A 19,228-nucleotide genomic window follows, 5' to 3' on the forward strand; every position below is an offset into this window, starting at 1 on the left:
ACTGCAACATGTAATAACTTCATGTGTGTAAAACCACAATACAGTTTGCAGAAAAACAGATGCATGAGAGTACATCAGAATAAAAACCAAGGGATGACCCAAAAACAGAAATCCTGCAGTAAATTTGAGTTGTAAAATATATATATATTTTCAGTGACCATTATTTATATAGCGCAAGAAATGTAAAATCATGATAATTTTATTTAAAAACAGACACAGAAAATCCAAAAGGACTTTAGAACCACTTCACTTTACATTATTTTTCACATATATGGCATTTTATCTACTGAGGCGTTCTATTATTCCCTTGTGGTATTCCAACGTAGTTTCTTGTACATAACCTATATTACCACTTTTGGTGTGTTTACTTTCTATAGCAGCCAGGCGTGGCTGACACCGTCGTCATTTGCAGTAATACTTCCCCTGTTTAAAAGCTTCCCACTACCATCGTCTACATCAAAGCTTCGCTGTCCGACCGGTAATAAGTATGTGACACTGAAAGCATCAATGCCGAGGCAGAGAAATATGATTGCGGGTGAGTCGGACCTTTTCAAGTATCTGTACCGTGGGCTGACTGTTACCGGCACTCCAGAAAATTGGGGATGGCGTAAAAGATGAGATATTTAAAGCTTGGATTATAAATAAACAATTTTGTACACTTGTGTACTAATGTTTTTGGATACTTTTTTGTTACAGGTTGTAGGATAGTATATTTCAGGCTAGTTTACTTTTGTTAACATCAAGTCTCTTGGGATTCATTAGCCTGCATCAGAAGCAAATGTTTACGAAATATTTGGCTTTTGTCTGCATTCAGCTGTAGTTCAATGATGTGGTATGAGGAACCAAACGCATAAAAAGTAAACCATCTAACTTATGCTGCGGTCATTTTGCTACTTGGCTGAATCAACAAATATTTATGACAAATAAACATAAATATTTGTTTTAAAAAGTATAGTATAAAATTATAGTTTATCCACTATACATTTATATTTACAATTTTGTGTCTTTCAAGTGAATTTCCCCGCTGTGGGATCAATAAAATTCATCTTATCCTATCTTATGCTTTTTTAAAAATATAACCACAACTTTTTTTAAATACCTATACACACAAGCATTGGAAATAAATTTACAATTTTATGTCTTTCAAGCTGTTTTCCTGCTGTGTGCCGTCACGCTGCACTGCTCTGATGATGTGGCCGCGAAGAGCCAGGCCTGCATACCCAGTCATGAGGTGAAAGCTGCAGCAGTGTTTTTCCCTGAAAAATTCAAATTAATTATAAATATATGTACTTGTCCTCCTGAGTCACTGCATCATTTCTGAAACATTATTGGTCATTTTGTCATTTTGTGTGTCATTTTAGCTTATCTTGAATAATAGCAGCTTGGCCAAAGCAAAAACAAGTCGAGTTTTTAAAGTTACTGATTTGACTTGTCACTGTAGGAAAAGTACGCGTGGGTTTATTATTTACCTGCTCACATTTCAGTGGTCCTTCATGCTCGCTGTCACACTGAGTCGCCTGAATAGACTGGAGTCCATGTTAATGATAGAAGTGTGTGTGCTTTAATAATGAAAACAATTGGCATTAATGTAAAGAATATGCAACTTATAGTGAGTTAACTCAGCCTTTTTGTGTGTATGCGTTCTTGCAACATTTAGACAAAATCTTCACCACATTAAATGAAAGATGATGAAATGTGGAGTGTTGCCTTTCAGACCGCATGTTTTGTGCCAGCCGACTTTCTGAATGCATCTGGTCCAGTCAGTGTGGAGGTTTGTGTCGGAAAGAAGCTCGTCATTTCCCTGGAGCATGCATCTGAATACCCCGTTTGTCACTGGATCAGAGGAACAGATCCAGTACTGACAGTGTGAGTGAAAGTCTCTGTGTGCATTAAGTTATGCTTTATGCCTATTTATTTTTTTATGGTGATTAAACTGACAGCTTTTCCTTAAACCTCACCAGAAATGGGAGTTCCACCGTGGTCCTACCACCGCTTTCAGAGACTGATTCAGGGGTGTACACGCTGAGCTGTGAAACCAGCAATAAGTCCAGGTCTTCAGTGACTGTGTCTCTCCATGTAACAAGGAGTGAGTGACACCTCAGTCAGCGCTCAACACCAGACTGCTTAATGCTGATAAATCAATGGAAATTAGACTGTGTTAACAATTTACCCTCCCCACCCCACCCAGAACGTCCAACAAAACCAAAGCTGACAGTGAGCCGTGTAGCGGGTAAATCAAAGTCTGCTGATTTCACGTGCGTCTCTGAGAGCTGCCCAAAGCCCACTTTTGCATGGAATGGGTAAGATGTCGTCCATGACATTTGTGGGCATAATTCTGAGTTTTTAATGTGGCCTACTGACACATTATTTTATTTAAAAAAAACACACACACACACACGCATTATATCTTTCCTTTTGAACAGGAAAACTGTGAGGTCAAGTGAGAGTGGAAAGTCAGTAATATCCAGTCATGAATATTCTTCCAGTGGAGTGATGTGCTGTGCTACTAACGACGAAGGACAAGAATGTTCACAGCTGTATGACTATGGTAATGACATATTTCAACAAATGAACTGAACACCTCGCTCAAAAGATTCATCCATAACAAACAATTACAGAAGCAAGTTGGTTTGCTTAAATTTAGGTTACAACCACAGGAAGTTAACAGCCCTGACAAAAATATAAAATGAATCTTACCATAGCAAGTAATTCAAGAGAGTACAAAAATATTTCCTCCTGTTGAGTTTGCTGTGTGACTTGAAGCCCTGCTGTGTTTCAGACCTAGAGACTGACTTTATGAAAAATGATGAGATTTCCAATGTGACCGTGAGTCCCGGTCAGCCTTTACTGCTTCGCTGCAGAAGAAAAAGTTATTTCCCACCAGAACCATTGTGGGAGCAGGGCTACAAAATAATGGACAGCGTATGCAGTGCTGATGGCAAGAAGCAGGTACAGTAACTCTGCTGAGAGTTTTTGAGAGCTAAGTTTTCATGTGAACAAATTTTAATTATTTATAAACATGAGTCTTACCCACTAAAATCACAGCAGCTGCTTGTTTTTGTCACAGATCTGCATTATAAAGGACAAGAATTTCGACAAACAGATGACCTACCTGTTCATTGAATCAGTTAGTGTGAACCACAATGGCATTTACACCTGCAAGGATCCACAAAATAGACATAGACATAAGTCTGTCTACATTCATGTCCAAGGTTAGAAGAGCTAATTTCACTTCATTCATTCTCTCTGTTTACTAATTTGAATGGTCCTTATTCTTTCTAATGTTTTGGCTCATTAGTAAAATTCTGTCCTGATTTCTTTCTTGTGCTGCGTCAGCTGAGGGTTCCCTCTCCATCAAGCCGGATGAGACCAGGATCATAACAGCCCAGAATGCATCCAACACCTGTTTGCAAACCAGTGTTTCCTACCACCCTGTGCTCGAGCACTGTACCTGGGAAGCTCCTGATAAAACTATGAGTAAATGCATCAGGGACAAGTGGGTGACCAAACACAGGTAGCTGCATGAAGCAATGTTCCTCTAGCTGAACTGCAAAAGACCATAATGAGATAAAACTGCTCGAAACATTTAATGTCTTTACATGAGCCTTTGTAGACGACTGCTGCTGGAAAAATATAATCACATGACATCAGGTGCTATGAGTGGTTGGTTTCACATGAATGTCGGCTTTGACGCTGTCTTCTCAGGAATGTGAAGCTGTGTGATCGCCTCATATCAGGAGATTATAAATTACATCTGGAGGCCGGAGGACAAAAACGCACAATGACGATATCAGTGTGTGTTGTGGGTAAGAGAGATTTAATGTGTGTGTTTGATTTTTTTTAATTAATGTAACTAATGCACAATGCTTTCACTTTAAAATCCATGATTATATTTTGAATGGTGCCAAAAAAAAGCTTATTTTCCACTGACTTTGTTCCAGGAAAACCAGAGTTCAAATTCAGGGTTAATGGGGAAAATAATACCTTCACCTTTGAGACTGTAAGCCTTGTGCCTGCAAACTATACCTGGATGTCTTGTTCCTCATCCAATGAGAGGTACGTTTGCTGTTAGATCTGCTCAAGTCAAAGGACACACACACACACACACTCAGATTCAGATTTCCTCAAGTCTCTTCTTTTGTCTCATAGCACTTGTGAAACAGATTCTTCCTGGGAAGAGATCCCAGGTGCCTCCGGAACAGACTCTGATGTCTCCTGTAACAAGACAATCAAGAGCTACCTGAGCAGAGATCTGGTGAACGGACACAATTTAAAGTTTTGCCTGACAAACTCAGTCGGCTCCTGGTGCAAGAGTCAATTCTCAATATACTATCCACCATCACTTCAGTCTTCCATAGGTAGCAAGTTTGTTTTCAAATTATACTAATTTATTTCATAAAATTGCCTTGCAGTTTTTGTTGACTCTCATTAAAAACCGTCCTTTCACTGTGGATTTTAGGTGCTCCAAATAAGGATAATGGAAGCTTGATGATGCTGAAAATAGGCTCTTTGCTTCTGCTTCTGGCTTTGGCAGTAGTTAGCGTGGCACTGGTGTACTTTGTCAAAAAGAAGGTATGTATGACACATCCACACGTACACATACAAACAATAAACACACATGAGGACATGAAACCAACCCCTTTGTGTTTCCAACAGAAACCCCAGTATCAGCCCCAGCTTCAGATGATCCAGATGGTTGGACCCAATGACAATGATTATATCTACATAAACTTCAAGGACTTTGAGTACGACCTGAAATGGGAGTTCCCCAGGGAGAACCTTGAACTGGGTATGAATTACACCAGGCATTAGCCAAAAGTGCCAATACAACAATGTAAAGAATACTCAAGTACAAGTAAAAGTACAAAGTATATTATCAGCTAAATTTACCTTAAATGTCTGCAGTAAAAGAACAGCTCCTGCGACTGGTAAATAAAACTGATGCATCATCGTGTAAGCAGCATTTTACTGTTGTAGCTGGTTGAGGCTCCTCGAAGGGGTCACAAGATAAATCAGAGGGGTCGTCAGATGATTGATGGAAAGGAAAGGTAGTTTGAGATGAAGTTTTCAGTTTTCTCTAATCTCAGCTTTTTTGTGAAATTTTAGAGAGTTTCACCTCTTTGGACCCGAAACTGTTATTTAAATGAGAACCATGTGAGAATCTCTCAAGATGAAATTGTACCGAGAGTGTTTCTGTGTCCTCCTCAGGTAAAGAACTGGGCTCTGGGGCTTTTGGCATGGTGGTCCAGGCAACAGCTTACGGCATCAACAAGCCTGGAGTCTCACAGCAGGTGGCCGTCAAGATGCTCAAAGGTCAGTGTAGCATCCATTTATTCTTTGGGCCCAAATGCAAAACATTTACGGAGGTCACTTCCAGTAGCTGACGTGCTGTTTGACCCCTGCAGAGGAACACCAAACGGTGGAGAAGGAGGCTCTGATGTCAGAGCTCAAGATGCTGACTCACATCGGTCATCATGCCAACATCGTCAACCTGCTCGGGGCGTGCACAGAAGCAGGTGCTAATCACACACATGCACAGCTAATGTGCAACACCCATTCAGTCTGATTTTATCCTAAGCAGGTGGGTGGGTAGCTCATCTGACTTAAGCATGATGCTGCACCTGCATGTAAGTCATGAGTTCATCAGTTCACATCACATAGAGATAAAAAAAATTGAAGTATCTAGACTCAAAACACTTTTTATTATAATATCCCAGTTTTTGCCTTTATAAGTAGTATATAAAAATCATAAATGGTTCATGACAGTATATATATGTATGTATACATGCCATTGTAAGCAGATGTAAGCTGTGTTTATCAATGAAAATAATTCCTCCTGTGGTCACCCATAAGGTGGGTCTGGTATTTACAAACACCTACAACATCCTCCTATCAGTTTAAAACTACATGATGGTGCGCCATAAACCATGAAATGTTTATTCAGAAAAGTGACTCCAACATTAATTATTAAATGCTTTTTCCCAAACAGGACCCACATACCTGATTTTTCAGTACTGCTGTTATGGAGACCTGCTGAACTACATGAAGAAAAACAGAGAGCACTACCACAAGTCTGTGACTGATGCTTTCAACAGGGACCGCTTCAGCAGCCTTTACCTCAACCTGCAGCCCCGGAAAAGCTCTGGGTGGGAACACGGCCCGGGAAGATCAATCTGGGAATAGTTTGTCAATAGAACAACAAGAGTTTTATAGACGCAGACATGCTTGGTAAAATTGCTCTGCTGGAAATCTCGTTTAACTTTACAGTAACGGTTTGTGTTTTCTCAGCGAGGTGGACAAAGCAGTGGACGATTACATGCCCATGTATGGCTCCACCACCAGAGGGCAGGAGAACATCGCCCTCCTCTGCCTCAACTCTGCTGACAGCTTTGAAGGTAAAAAAATAAGCACTGCAGTCAGAACATGCGTGTTGTCAGACAGATGAACTAATATACTACAGTGCAAATGGGAACAGCTTTCTATGCTCATGTCATGATCCACCTGCTGACCATTTGCACCGTTTACTTCACTTATTTGCACTACGTCCACTCTGTACTACCTCACTCTTGTACTACCTCCAGAACCATATTTATATTGCTTTATTTTATTTTGTCGTACTTTATTCTATTTTATCTTATTTTATTTTATTTTGTTATTATATGTTATTTGTTATTATGTTTTATGTATGCACCAATCACTAAGGCAAATTCCTAGTAGTGTAAAACCTCTTCACTTACATGGCAATAAAGGCAACTCTGATTCTGATTCTGATTTAACCCTAACTGATCCTGGTTTTGCTGCAGACCCAGAAATCTACGAAAACCTCAATGATCAGACAGAGGATCTGCAGACCCTGACCTTTGACGACCTGCTCAACTTTGCCTTCCAAGTGGCCAAAGGCATGGAGTTCCTCTCTTCCAAGAATGTAAGGGATGAAGGGCTGCACTGCGGAAACTCATTTACACGTTTACATCTGTCAGCCCTGCACCCTCTGCACAGCCACACAGAAACACAGCTGCTACTTCTAGTTTTCATGCTCTGATGATTCACAGCGTCACCAGAGCTGAAACAAATAAATACTGTAGATTAGTCGATCGACAGGGAATGAACTGACCACAATTTTGATGATCGATTTATCATGAGGGTACATTTTTTTTAAGCAAAGTACCAAACCATCTAGTTTCTCAGTTGGGAGGATTTGCTGTTTGTCTTTGTACTACTTGACCGGAAATCTAGAATTTTGGGGGGGTTTGGGACTGTTAAGCAAACCAAACAGACTATTCAAAGACTTTGGCTTTAAGAAATTGTTGTGGGTCTTATTCACATATTTTTAAAACTTTGTAGACTACACAGTTAGCTAAGAAAATAATTGTTTGGGTTTTTTTTTTTTGCAACTCTGAACCTCATGCTTGTTTTTCTAAGATACTTTATTATACCGACATGCACGTTTTTAACCATACAATGTTAGATGTAGGCATGAAACACATTTTAAAAATGTTCCTAAAGTATTATAGCCTGATTTCTATGGACATTAAACATAAATGTAGAGCTGCTGTCACATCGTGTCGGCTTTTGGAACAATCCAGCAATATGACATTTCAACACAAAATGTTCAGGTTCTTGTCAAACAGCACTTGTGGGCTTCGTCTTTGTGGATTACAAGTTAATATCCTGATGTCTGGTCCTGTCTGTCTGTAGTGTATCCACCGTGACCTGGCGGCTCGAAACGTGCTGGTGACAAAGGGCAGACTGGTGAAAATTGGTGACTTCGGACTTGCCAGGGACATCGAAAATGACTCCAACTATGTCGTGAGAGGAAATGTATGTCAGATGATGTTGAGGTTATTTCATGGCATTCATTGGATGCTAAGTTCAGGATATTATTTTGATCGTCACTCACACATTTTGGTGACGACTTCTGTCTGTCAGGTGCGTTTGCCGGTGAAGTGGATGGCACCAGAGAGTACCTTTCAGGGGATATACACCATGAAGAGCGACGTCTGGGCTTATGGCATTCTGCTCTGGGAGATCTTCTCGCTCGGTAACTTTCAACAGCAATCTCCACGAGCAGTGAAGACAAGCACACAAGCAGTTCCTGCATAATGACTAACACCAAATCTGTCTGCCTAACCAATGGTCTCAGGTGTTACTCCGTACCCGGGCATGAAGGTGGATCACAAGTTCTATTCACTGATCGAGAGAGGATTTAAGATGGAGTGTCCATACTACGCCGACGAGTCTGTGTAGGTGTCTTCAGTCTTAAGTTTATATAGTAAATGGACACAGTGTTTGAACAGATTGACGGATGCTCATGGAGTTTTTTAAATGAATGAGTGGCAACGTATTCTCACAGTGGTGGCAAATAACTAAGTACATTTACTGAAGTGCTATAGAATTTTGAGGTACTTGTACTTGAATGTTTGTCACTCTTTTCTGCTCTTTTATATTTCGCTACATTTCAGAATCATTTTTTCTACTGCCCTACAGTTATCCAGGACTTTTAATTACATAAATAGAAAAAAACAACAGAACAATAAGAATATTACAGCCTGGTTTTAATGCACATAAAGTTCATTTTTTCAGAACTGTACTGCAATTATACTTTCCTTTTTTAAGGTTAAGTCAGTTTTTTTTTTTTTTGGTAGGTTAAAAATATTTTGACCTAAACAGATCTTTCAGCTTACTTTAATGAAGAGAATATGGATTTTAGATCCCAATTGTTGGCAGAATTGCCTGTATAAGACTGGAGCATTTTCTCTGTTAGACATCAAACTGCTCAAGTGTGAACTGCTGTGTTGGCACTTTCACTTAAGTAAAAGTTCTGTGTACTTGTTCCACCACTGTCTTCAAAGCCAAACAAATATAGTAGTGCAGCTGCCTGTGCTGAATATAGACCATAAGCCTTTGAAGATAAAGGAACTATTGCAGAACCTGAATGTTTCATCTCCTTTCTGTATGGCTGTCCTCTCCAGCTACGGGATCATGTGTAAGTGTTGGGCCCTGGATCCCCATAACCGGCCATCTTTCTCCAAACTGGTGTCCTATATGTGTGATCAGCTGACAGACAGAGAGGAGAAGGTCAGGCCTGTTCCAGCAGTAAATACCGTGTCTCATCTATGAGCAGCGTTGTTATCTGAACACATTGCTTCTACAAACCAACTTCCCTCCTTCTTTCAGCTCTACCACAACATGCTCGACCAGACATCCAGCGACTACCAGAACGCACTGACCGTTTTGGACATCTCCACTTTGACACCTCAGAATGAGAGCAAGACAGCTGACGACTACCGTCAAGCCCACGCAGCTGAAGAAATCAAAGTGGAAATGTCCGACTCGGATGCTGTGGCAGCTGAGGAGAAGCCTCTGAAGCCAGCTGATACAGAGTGATCACCTGACACTGAATGACCACATGTTTCTCTTTATTTTAAAACAGCTCATTTAAAATTAATCTCAGTCTCCGGAGTTACGGTAGATTGCACTTGCTTTATATTTTATTAAAATAGCATAAGCCCTGATAGACTCGTAGTTGGGACTGAATATGTAGCATATATTTAACATATCTTTTCATAATCTGCAGAAGCAGCAAAACATAGGAAGGATTTAATTATACACATGGGATCTCAGCGACTGGACATGACAGTGGGGTGTGAATAAAGATACAGTATTTTCATTTTCTAGGAGTTTTAACTGTGCAGCTAAAAATAAAAAAAAAATGGATTTAAGAAAGGATCGTAAATATTCTCAGGACTACATGTGTAACATGTTTATAGGCATGTAAGCTACAGGCTTACATGCTGTAGCAACTGATCTACTTTTGGTTTTAGATTTCATTATATTCACTATTGTTACTATGCATATGAAAGCTACTTTTTGCCTTTTAAGAATTGTATTGGTTGTACCCAGTTTTTATACACATTTATATGTATTTTTTTCCAAACCAAGCTTTCCTATTTTTTAAGTATTTTAAAGGACTGTATCGTGTCATGTTATGCATTATACCTGCAATAAAATGTACTTTACATCAAATGAATGGCTGTTGATCAGATAAAGAAAATATTAACCACGTCAGCCCGGCGTATGGGGGAAGGGGGGCTTGTCCAGCAGTGCATTAACCCTTGTTGCAAAGTCTTGTTCGAAGGTCAATAAACGCTGGCTGTGAGACCAGAGTGCCCCACACATATGATCATGGACATTGCCACAGTGAACGGTCTTCCTTACGAGGATTTTGTGAATGTTTTCGGCAATGTGGTGGAGAAATGTCCCATGATAACAGCTGCTGTGTGGTCGAGGCGTCCCTTTGCGAACTTGACTGCTTTGCAGGCTGAAATCAGTGAATTCATCGATGCTCTCTCGGAATCAGGTGAGGCACAGACGCACACTTAGTAAAAACTTTTTTCTTTCTCTTGTCATATTTTGTGTTTTAGCTCTGATAGGCTATCGTTTGGGGTCCTAAAATGTGATCGACTGTGCGCGCAATGGCACTGATAAGACTAACAAAACTGAGCGTCGTCTGCCGTCCAGGAAAAGAGGGGGTCCTCAGGTGTCATCCGGACCTGGCGGGCAGGGACCTCCACAGCGGCACCTTGACGCAGGAGTCGCGCGAGGAGCAGGCCGGAGCAGGGATGGATGCGCTGAGCTCCGCGGACGCCTCGCGCATGGCACAGCTTAATGAGCAGTACAAGGAGCGCTTCGGGTTTCCGTTTGTCATCTGCGCCCGGATGAACGACAAGGAGAACATATTACGGCAGCTGTCCGAGCGCTGCCTGAACGAGCGCGCGGTGGAGAGGGCGCGCGGCATCGAGGAGGTGAAGAAGATAAGCCGCCTGCGTCTCCAGAGTCTCGTGCTCTCTGACGCTCCCAACAAGTTATGAACCTTAATTACTCGGGTTTATGTTGGATTTCTCTTGTCCCAGTTCAACCACCTGGATGTAAGGACTGACATTGTTCTCAGGCTTGTATGGGCTGTGACCAAATTTATTATGTGTGTTAATCAATCATTATATTGCACAGCGATTTCTTCAGACAATAAAATATGTGTATCGTTGATTCCAATTTAGCAATTTACACGATGTAGCCCAACCTTATGTACACATGGAAAATGACAATATGACAAATACAGTTGTATTACGCCTATATACATTCATAAACTTGATTGCGTGTTTCATCATCTGAGGTGAAAAACAATACGTCGTAAAATTAGACCGTGGATTTGTGAAACTGAGTCCATGTTCATGTGTCTGAAAAGGGGGGAAAAGTAGGCGGCCTTTGCATGATTTGTTTGTCTCGCGTAAAACCTCAAAGCGTGCACGGTAAGCGCAGTGGGATGTAGAGGTGTCCCAGGGGTAACCAGGGAATGTGGATGGTCTTGGAACAGAGTTTAAGGGGGTCCCGGGAAAATCTCAATTTATTCCTACAAATATAAATCCTCTCAGATGGGGCTGATTAAAAAGTGTATTTGGGGGAAAAAACAAACAAACAACCAATAAAAAAAAAAAACAATGTAATATGAGTCATGAGACCCTCGTGCGGGTCTATGCGGGCTCTCGGGACCCAGGAACCGAGCGGGAATGAACGAGCAGCGGGGAAACAGGGGGTGAGGTGGTGTGAGGTCCGTTGGTGGACGAGACCCTTCCAGTGGCCTCCGCCTGGTCTCCGGAGGTGATGGAGGAGTCCTGGTCCGGGTCGGCGCCCCTCACCCTCCTCCGGTCCTCCTCCTTCTTCCACTTCATGCGCCGGTTCTGGAACCAGATCTTGATGTGGCGCTCGGTGAGACTGAGGGTCAACGCCAGCTCCACGCGGCGCGGCCTCGATATGTAGCGGTTGAACAGGAACTCCTTCTCGAGCTCCAGCAGCTGGGCGCGCGTGTAGGCCGTCCTCGTGCGTTTGTTTTCCTCCGTCTCAGCCATCACGTATGGCCCTATTGACAAACAAGAAATGAGTGTCCTTAAAAAATAAGGGTATTGTTTAGTGTTAGTTTAGTTTGAACTAAATCTCAAACAGCTATAGGCTCGAAACCAATTCTAAAGATTGAAATCAATTATAATTATTATTATTTTACTGGAGAGGAAAGTGGAAGTGGTTAGATGTTGCACCTGTAGAACCTACGGTGCATATCTGCCTTCCATGAAAATAAATATTTATTAATTTTTGATGTCGCAAGGGATTTCAAATGACTTGAGATTGAACACAAAATATAAATATTTCCTTAGTTGAAATTTGGAAGCAACAGGTCATAGGGGATCCCTTTAAAACTGTAATGTGTGTCTGTAATTTTAAACCAAGTTATTCAGTTATAGATAAGTTTCGTAAATTATTATTATTATTTTAAATATTAAGACTTTGGCTGTAATGCATGGTGGAGTATAGCCTGTTGATTACGCTCACTGTGGACAAAAATAAAATGTGACCCACATCTAAGGGAAAGGCTGTAACAAATAAAAGCGACAACATGATAAAAGGCAGAGTTTGCATTGATAAATTTGTTTGTCCTATCTGAGGGCATAAACATCTTTTTGATGTGGTTCAGTCAGTGAGACTTGCGCGCACAAGGTTACTTTTGCTATTTAGAAGACAACCAAGGGAGAGTTTGTTTGTTTGTTTGTTTGGTTTACAAGCTATAAAGACACCGGATTACTCCTCATGTTTCGGCACCCCCTGACTCCCTCCTCCGGAAACCCTGGGAGTCCTAAACCCGATGAGGGCCTGATGTGGGCTTCAGTTCAGGAATGACCACGCTAGCCTGCAGGTGGCCTCAAACTTTTACCATAAAATTATCCAATACGCAAAAATTTATACCAGAAAAAGATTTTTTTTTTTTAAAAAAAGGATAAATGTTATGGATATAGATGTAGCATACACTGTGCTGGTCTTAGAAAAAAATATTAAAATGTTCAGCTTGTACAAACATAAAATCAATAGGTGAATCAATCACTGTGCAGTCGGTAGGACAGATAAATCTGATCCTGAAAAAATATATTTTCTCATAAAAAATCTTGCTTATTTGCACTACATTTTAAATAATGTGTTACTATTTGACTATAACCATTTATTTGTGAGTGCAAATCAGGACATGATTGACATGTTTGACTTTTGGCGCCCGCTCGATTAGCCTACCACTTACATTAAAATTTTTTATATTATATTAGAATAAATAATAAGTAAAAACACTCTTGGTGTCATCTTGTCTCTTTCAAGTGAGTATTGCTAAATTTACTGGCATTATTAAGTCACTCTCATATATTTAATGTGCTACAAAGGCCTGATTAACAATGACAAAGGCTGTGCGCAAAATAAACCAAAACTCGGCCACAGTGTGACAGGAGAGGACATGGAGCAGGTATCGATGGCACAAATGTCTTATGTCAAATCAGTCACGCACTACAAAAATGTGGTTATGGCTCTAAAACATTTATCTCATGTGAGAAAAGTCGCAGGAGTCACGCGTGTTAGCTGGAGAACCTTAGTGGACAAATACGTATTATATTATTCTTATAGGAAAACATCATCCTGAATAAATATAATTAAGGGTTTCGTCTTGATAAGAAGATTCCATAGTGAAAGACAAAATGATAAATTATTCAGTAATTTAATTTAAACTAAAATATGCGGTGAAAATCAGGTCTACCAAATCACTGCTGATATAAAAGGACTTTTGGTACCGAGCCCACATCAAACAAGAAGGACTGCGTTAGGAGCTTTGAGGGCATGTTATGCTCCACACTGTTCAGCCGATTCATGGTTTGAGATATGGCGATTTGTGAAAATGTTCTGTACTGGCAAAACGCACATTTTTTGTGACGATAAGACCTGATAAAAGCAAGCGCTGACCTTCCGGGCCTTTTACAAATTGACTGACAAGGTAAACTGAAACACCCAGGATCATATTGTTGGGAGCATGATGTCATTATAGGCCTCAGAAAGACTCAGCTGAAACACACTTGTTAGTGACTACAGAGTAATGCTGCATGCAAAAGTGTGGGGGTGAACTCAGTCAAACCTAAATTCAATGTAATGACATTTACTGGCGTGTAGCCCTAGCGGTCTGGAAGAATTACCTGCCCACTGTCCCTTCCAGGTGTGTGAGTGAGATTTAGTGGTTTTCATCCAGGGGAAAGGGAGGTGATATCTGCTCTGTTCCCCGGGGTCTCCATAGCTTTCAGCGGGCGGGAGAGGCTGCTGCTGGAGGCCCTGAGGATGATGAAGCTGAGGCACACCTGGATCCTCCCGCAAGGGTAGACTGTAAGAGCTGGCAATGTCCGGCAGACTGGCCTGTTCCAGGGCTCCCATAGACGGCGGTGTGTAGACGGAGTGGACCGGCCTGCTCATGTAGAGACAGGGCGGCGGGCTGTGGTTGTAGTCCTCACCCTGGGATCTCTGGTAGGCGCATGAGTCTTTAAAAACCTGAGAAGGATAGTAATGATCTTCCCGATTCATGGCTTCCGAGGACCCGCACATGTACCGTACTTGCGCCCTGCCTCGGCGTGGACCTGCTGCCCTACCTGGCTGTGGCGCAACTGCGAGGCCCTCGCGGCTCCGCACAGGTGTGTCACTCAGCCACCATGTGACTCTGCAGCGTCAAAGCCATTGGTCTCACTGTTTGCTCAAAACGGCAGACCCACAGCCCCAAGTTTCCAGGATATTCTGTCGCTTGTGGGATTTTTCAGTAAATTGAACAGAACGGCCGTCAGCGCGTAAATCAATGCCACTCTGTAAATACCGCAGCGTTTACCTGGCACCCACCTGTGTTTGCCCCCACAGCAGCAACACACAAGAGAGCGGGTGAGTCTCGAACACCCCGCCTGCACACACAGAGTAGGTTAAAGAGGCTCTTATTAGTCTAAAGCGCACGAAAGACACATGTTTGTCATGTAAGATTGTCGCCAAACAATGAAGGATCGACAATTTATACGGATATATCTCTGTCTGCACACTGCGGCCGATAAATCGATATGTATGGGCGCAAACATTGGTTGACCTGCCAGATAAGAGACGTGGATGGACAGACAGTTGTCCTGGAAACTCGGATTGAAAGCTCAAACAACCACAGTATATTTCCACAAGCTTTCTTCATTTACCTACACTTTTCTGACTTTTAAAATGCACCCATTACACTTCTCTAAATGCATCATTTAACACCATTTAGCGCGCGTGTGAGGTCCCTGCACGAAGGGCCCCTGGCCATAACAAACACGGAGCCGCGGCCGTCACTGCACTCTCGCCATGTTTGCTGGCCATTAGCCTTTAGCGAGTGTGCGCTCGGTCCATTAAACAGCAGCTCTCGTGGTAAACCAATTAAGGCTTGAGTGAGCAACAGAACTCAATTAACGGGCGTGCGCGTGCAGCGTGTCTCCACAGACCGCGGGCTCACCTGCAGCGTTCACGCCACACTTTGAGCCTCTGTCACACGACGAGGTGTGATTTACCTGCTCTTCGTGTAAATTGTACAGCACGACGGGGCTTTTACCTCGATGGCGTCTATCAATAGACTATTTGCACGGAGTTGTTCAAAAGCAATTATGGCACTTTCCACGGTATCTTAATGGGGCACTCAGCGATGCAATAAAGTTCAAGTAAACCAATTCTATACAAATCACCCCCTGCACTATGGCTTAATGGTGTTTATATTTGATCTTTGTTTCAAAGAGGAAGGAAACAGTTAACCGAGCTCGTCCTCCACTACAGTGGACTCGAACAACGTGATTTATGAAGCATGAGGGGCGTCAAACGCTTTTTAGCTGCCTTTCCAGACACAGAATTCTGATTAATGGCTCAAGCGGGGAGAAGTGCAGCTTGGATTTTGCTATAATACACCCACGGGTAATCGTGAACAATGAAACTGGATGTGGGAACAATAAAAGAGCGCAAACTGAAACAGGCGGAGGCAGACTAAATGGATGAAAGACACAAACAGCAGGACCACACTTTGATCGCTTCATGTCCATCTGTTGTCCCGAAATCCTGATGACACACGTGGAGATGCTGCAGCTTCTGATTATCATATTCAACAGCCTTTTTAAATCACTATTAATCCATCGCTGGAGACCACTTGTTCACAAGGACTCTTTTACATGTAGGAGTGTCAGGAAAACATTTTTTTTTCTCCTTTGACAAACAAAACAGTTTCTGATAGCCGGTATATACATGTCAAAAAATGGAGACGCGATAAAATGTGCTTACCCAGTGGCGACAGCAGCATGGCTTATCTAAACATTATGAACAGTGAATAATGACAGAAGAATGGTAATGATATTATAATTGAATTCAAGCCGCCTCTGCTGTAGGTGAAACAGAATTACACCAAGCCCTAAGTCATGTCAGAGGGCACAACAATGTGGGTCCTCAGAAAATAAAGAACATTAAAAACGGTTTTGTGAGCAGTTTAAGGGAATCAAATGAACCTCATACAAACGTGGATGCACACCCAAAAAATGTCTGAAAACTAAAGGCTGGGATCAGACAAAAGATCTGCACTCCGCTCTAACAGCTTCTGGTACTTTTAACTGAGCAAAGTGTCGAAAACTGGCTGAAACGTTCGAAAACTGGCTGAAACGTTGCACAGTTAAATTACTGGGAGCTGCGGTGTGTGGATCTTTTGTCCAGTCAAATAAACCTCTCAACAGCTACAAAATGGTTGAATACTTCAAAAGTGAACTGTGAGTAAACTACCACGTGAGACGACTCCTCCATCAGCTCGAATGAAAACTGAATGAGTGAATGTCTTTCCTTCCACTATACACGATATGTCTTATAGCCTGCTAGCAGCTCTGTGAGGGGTGTTAGCTGAGCAGTTTCAGGAGTGTCCACCTCTGCGCTCTCTGGAGAAGGAGTGGCCTTTTGAAAGAAGCAGTGTTCCTCCTCTAGACAGAAGCTTTTACTTATTAAGTCTGTCTCTGTTCTGACCATCCCTCCCATGTCTCCGGTCTCTGTTGTCTTTGTGCATGTAAGTCCTCTCTCTGTCTCTATCCTGCTTCTTATCTTTGTTATTGCAGCTGTCCCTGCGATGATGTTTATGGTCTGTGTGGCCTCCATTGCTTCTGTGATCTCTGGGAGGGGTTCTGCTGCGGTCGCGGCTTCTCTCCGGGGAGTCGCCTCTCAGGCGCCCTCTTGTGGTGGAGTGTCCGTCTCTGGGCTCACCGGTGTGGCGCTGCAGGCCGGTGGAGCGCAGGGTGTTGAGGAGGAAGCGTTTGTTGGTGCCCCTCAGGGGACACTTCAACCTGAGAGGAGTGGACAGACAGACTTTTGTCACACTTATGTCTAACACCAATGGACAGTCACCCCTGGCTTCCAGCTCAAGAAGCTCCAGAGCAGATTACACACATTTTTAAATGATAATTAAAATACTAACGAGTTTTAAAAGTTCTTCATAAACAGGGCTGTAGCTCCCACTGAGAAAAGTTTACAAAATTTTGATTTAATTCTTTGAAACAGCACTTAAACATGTTTTACAGACGTGTGTTATTTCATGTTTTGTCAAAAGATATCAAAATTAATACAGTCAATAACCAAGTAATTGAATAGATAAAAAACACAAAAGTCTAAATTTGGATTCATGATTTCGGTATTTCTAAATACCCGATATGGTCTTGCTCTTACCAGCTCCTAAAAGGAAATGGCTAGTTTTCAGTATGTACACTGCAGCACTGAAATGAACTACAACACAAACCAAAATTAGACAGTCTGAGTCCTCTGAGTCCTTTAAAGTTCTACTTATTGATATTTTTATTGCCTGTGTGGTGATGACTGCTCTCTGTGTCTGAATTGTCTTTTTTGACACTGTAAACGTCACTTGTTCTTCTTTAATTTTGACTATTTTAAATTACACATTCACCAAGACAAAATGAGCAACAAGAGTAAGTAAACAAGAAATTTTATTGGATATTCTGGCAAAAATCAAAGCTCTCCACTTAAAAGTATCTGTGAGAACATTTTGAGGATGACCAATACAATTCTGGCAAAAAATTAGTTAATTGACAATAATTCTGATCATTTCCCCTCATATAGAACATACAACAGTAAGTTTAGACGTAGTATAACAAACCCCCTGAACTCTCAAACAACGGTGGCATGAAATTCTGTAATTTCTTGTTATTTAATTACATAAGGTAGTTAACATGCTTTGATAAGTAGATACATTGTAGAGCTTTACTTTACAGTTATGTGTCGTTTTGTCTCACTGTTAATATTATTGAGTCTTACTGTCACTATCGATATGTACCACTTTCAGTCGTATGAAGACACCGGGATTAGAGGACATAAACAAACAAACAAACACACCACAACCACAGAGCACGTACAGCTAATCTGATAAGTAGCAGTCAAATGTCCACAAACGATGTGTGCGGACAGATGGCATGTTAAACACTGCTCACCATCCTGTCGGGCCCATGGTCTCTGCTCTCACCCGAGCTCTGTCGGTCTCCCGCAGGAGCTCCTCTATTGCGCGCCTAGATGGATAAATAAATAAAAATATCAAAATGAGACGCGTGAATGTGAAGCAAATGTGGGCGAAGTCGAGGACAAAGATGGCACGAACCCTCAAGGGTGAGCCAAGGGGAGCGTAATTTAATTAAGCGGGAGAAAACAGTGTGATGGAGAAAGTGAATCAGTGAGTGAATGGGGGACAGCGGCGGTGTCCTCGTTTGACCCGAGCTGCTGATTCAGCGGAGTCTCAGCAGAAGAGACTCACTGATTTAGCCTCCCATTAACAATACAATGCAGGAAGCTAATGGGTTGCTTACGGGGTGTAAGCAAGCGTACACACTCACATTCGTCTTACAACGCCATAAACACACCAGCTGTCAACCACAAGCATCACTCCCCGGAGGGCTGTTTGGAAGGAAAGCTAGCTAAGAGTCTGTGCAAACCACATCTGCCTACGATAACTGAAGATAAACAGCAAAATAGTTACATACTTCTCCAGTTCATCATCCTTTGCCATCGCGCCGCAATCAATTGCGTGTAGTGACAAAATTAATTCGACCAAACCCGATAGTAGCCTGCTAATTAGCGTAACATCTTTTCTATTTACTTGTGAGCGAGGTCCTTCAACCGAGGACCCTGATATTTTTGCTGTCCTTAGCGACGCCTGATCGTTTCCCACACTTTCAAGCCGGCCATGCAAAATTATTTCTTGGATCAAAAACAGGCTAAAACAATTGAAATACTATTTAGCCAACCGAGACTCGCCTTACACAGTTAAATTGCAGTCTAAATCGAGCAAACAACAAAC

The 19,228-nt window shown here is 41.9% G+C and overlaps 4 protein-coding genes across 5 annotated transcripts; 2 read left to right on the forward strand and 2 right to left on the reverse strand.

Annotated features, from left to right (window-relative positions):
* The first annotated feature begins 287 nt into the window (after nt 1-287).
* On the forward strand, nt 288-9,745 carry flt3 (fms related receptor tyrosine kinase 3). 2 transcript variants are annotated; one of them, XM_046370832.1, is made up of 24 exons: nt 294-535; nt 1,149-1,231; nt 1,715-1,866; nt 1,962-2,086; nt 2,189-2,300; nt 2,424-2,548; nt 2,780-2,949; nt 3,068-3,212; nt 3,337-3,514; nt 3,706-3,806; nt 3,942-4,056; nt 4,150-4,358; nt 4,460-4,572; nt 4,657-4,789; nt 5,209-5,313; nt 5,406-5,516; nt 5,990-6,146; nt 6,289-6,395; nt 6,804-6,925; nt 7,699-7,821; nt 7,930-8,041; nt 8,144-8,243; nt 8,973-9,078; nt 9,178-9,745. In XM_046370832.1, exons 1-24 carry the CDS (start codon nt 508-510, stop codon nt 9,385-9,387), a joined length of 3,042 nt encoding a protein of 1,013 aa, XP_046226788.1. In that variant the 5' UTR covers nt 294-507; the 3' UTR covers nt 9,388-9,745. The 2 variants fall into 2 exon arrangements, with proteins under 2 accessions (XP_046226787.1, XP_046226788.1); XM_046370831.1 differs by having other exon boundaries at nt 288-535; nt 7,699-8,041.
* A 152-nt stretch (nt 9,746-9,897) lies between these two features.
* Nucleotides 9,898-11,061, forward strand: urad (ureidoimidazoline (2-oxo-4-hydroxy-4-carboxy-5-) decarboxylase). Its single transcript, XM_046370843.1, has 2 exons — nt 9,898-10,360; nt 10,522-11,061. Exons 1-2 carry the CDS (start codon nt 10,180-10,182, stop codon nt 10,869-10,871), a joined length of 531 nt encoding a protein of 176 aa, XP_046226799.1. The 5' UTR covers nt 9,898-10,179; the 3' UTR covers nt 10,872-11,061.
* Nucleotides 10,957-15,645, reverse strand: pdx1 (pancreatic and duodenal homeobox 1). The gene is made up of 2 exons (XM_046370839.1): nt 14,055-15,645; nt 10,957-11,917 (listed from the first exon to the last, which is right to left on the reverse strand). The coding sequence occupies exons 1-2, from the start codon at nt 14,452-14,454 to the stop codon at nt 11,532-11,534; spliced, it is 786 nt and encodes a 261-aa protein (XP_046226795.1). The 5' UTR covers nt 14,455-15,645; the 3' UTR covers nt 10,957-11,531.
* A 717-nt stretch (nt 15,646-16,362) lies between these two features.
* Nucleotides 16,363-19,071, reverse strand: si:ch211-140b10.6 (protein POLR1D-like). The gene is made up of 3 exons (XM_046370844.1): nt 18,912-19,071; nt 18,369-18,443; nt 16,363-17,213 (listed from the first exon to the last, which is right to left on the reverse strand). The coding sequence occupies exons 1-3, from the start codon at nt 18,935-18,937 to the stop codon at nt 16,871-16,873; spliced, it is 444 nt and encodes a 147-aa protein (XP_046226800.1). The 5' UTR covers nt 18,938-19,071; the 3' UTR covers nt 16,363-16,870.
* Nucleotides 19,072-19,228: the final 157 nt, after the last annotated feature.

Source organism: Scatophagus argus, chromosome 18 (assembly GCF_020382885.2).
Source record: "Scatophagus argus isolate fScaArg1 chromosome 18, fScaArg1.pri, whole genome shotgun sequence".
NCBI lineage: Eukaryota > Metazoa > Chordata > Actinopteri > Scatophagidae > Scatophagus > Scatophagus argus.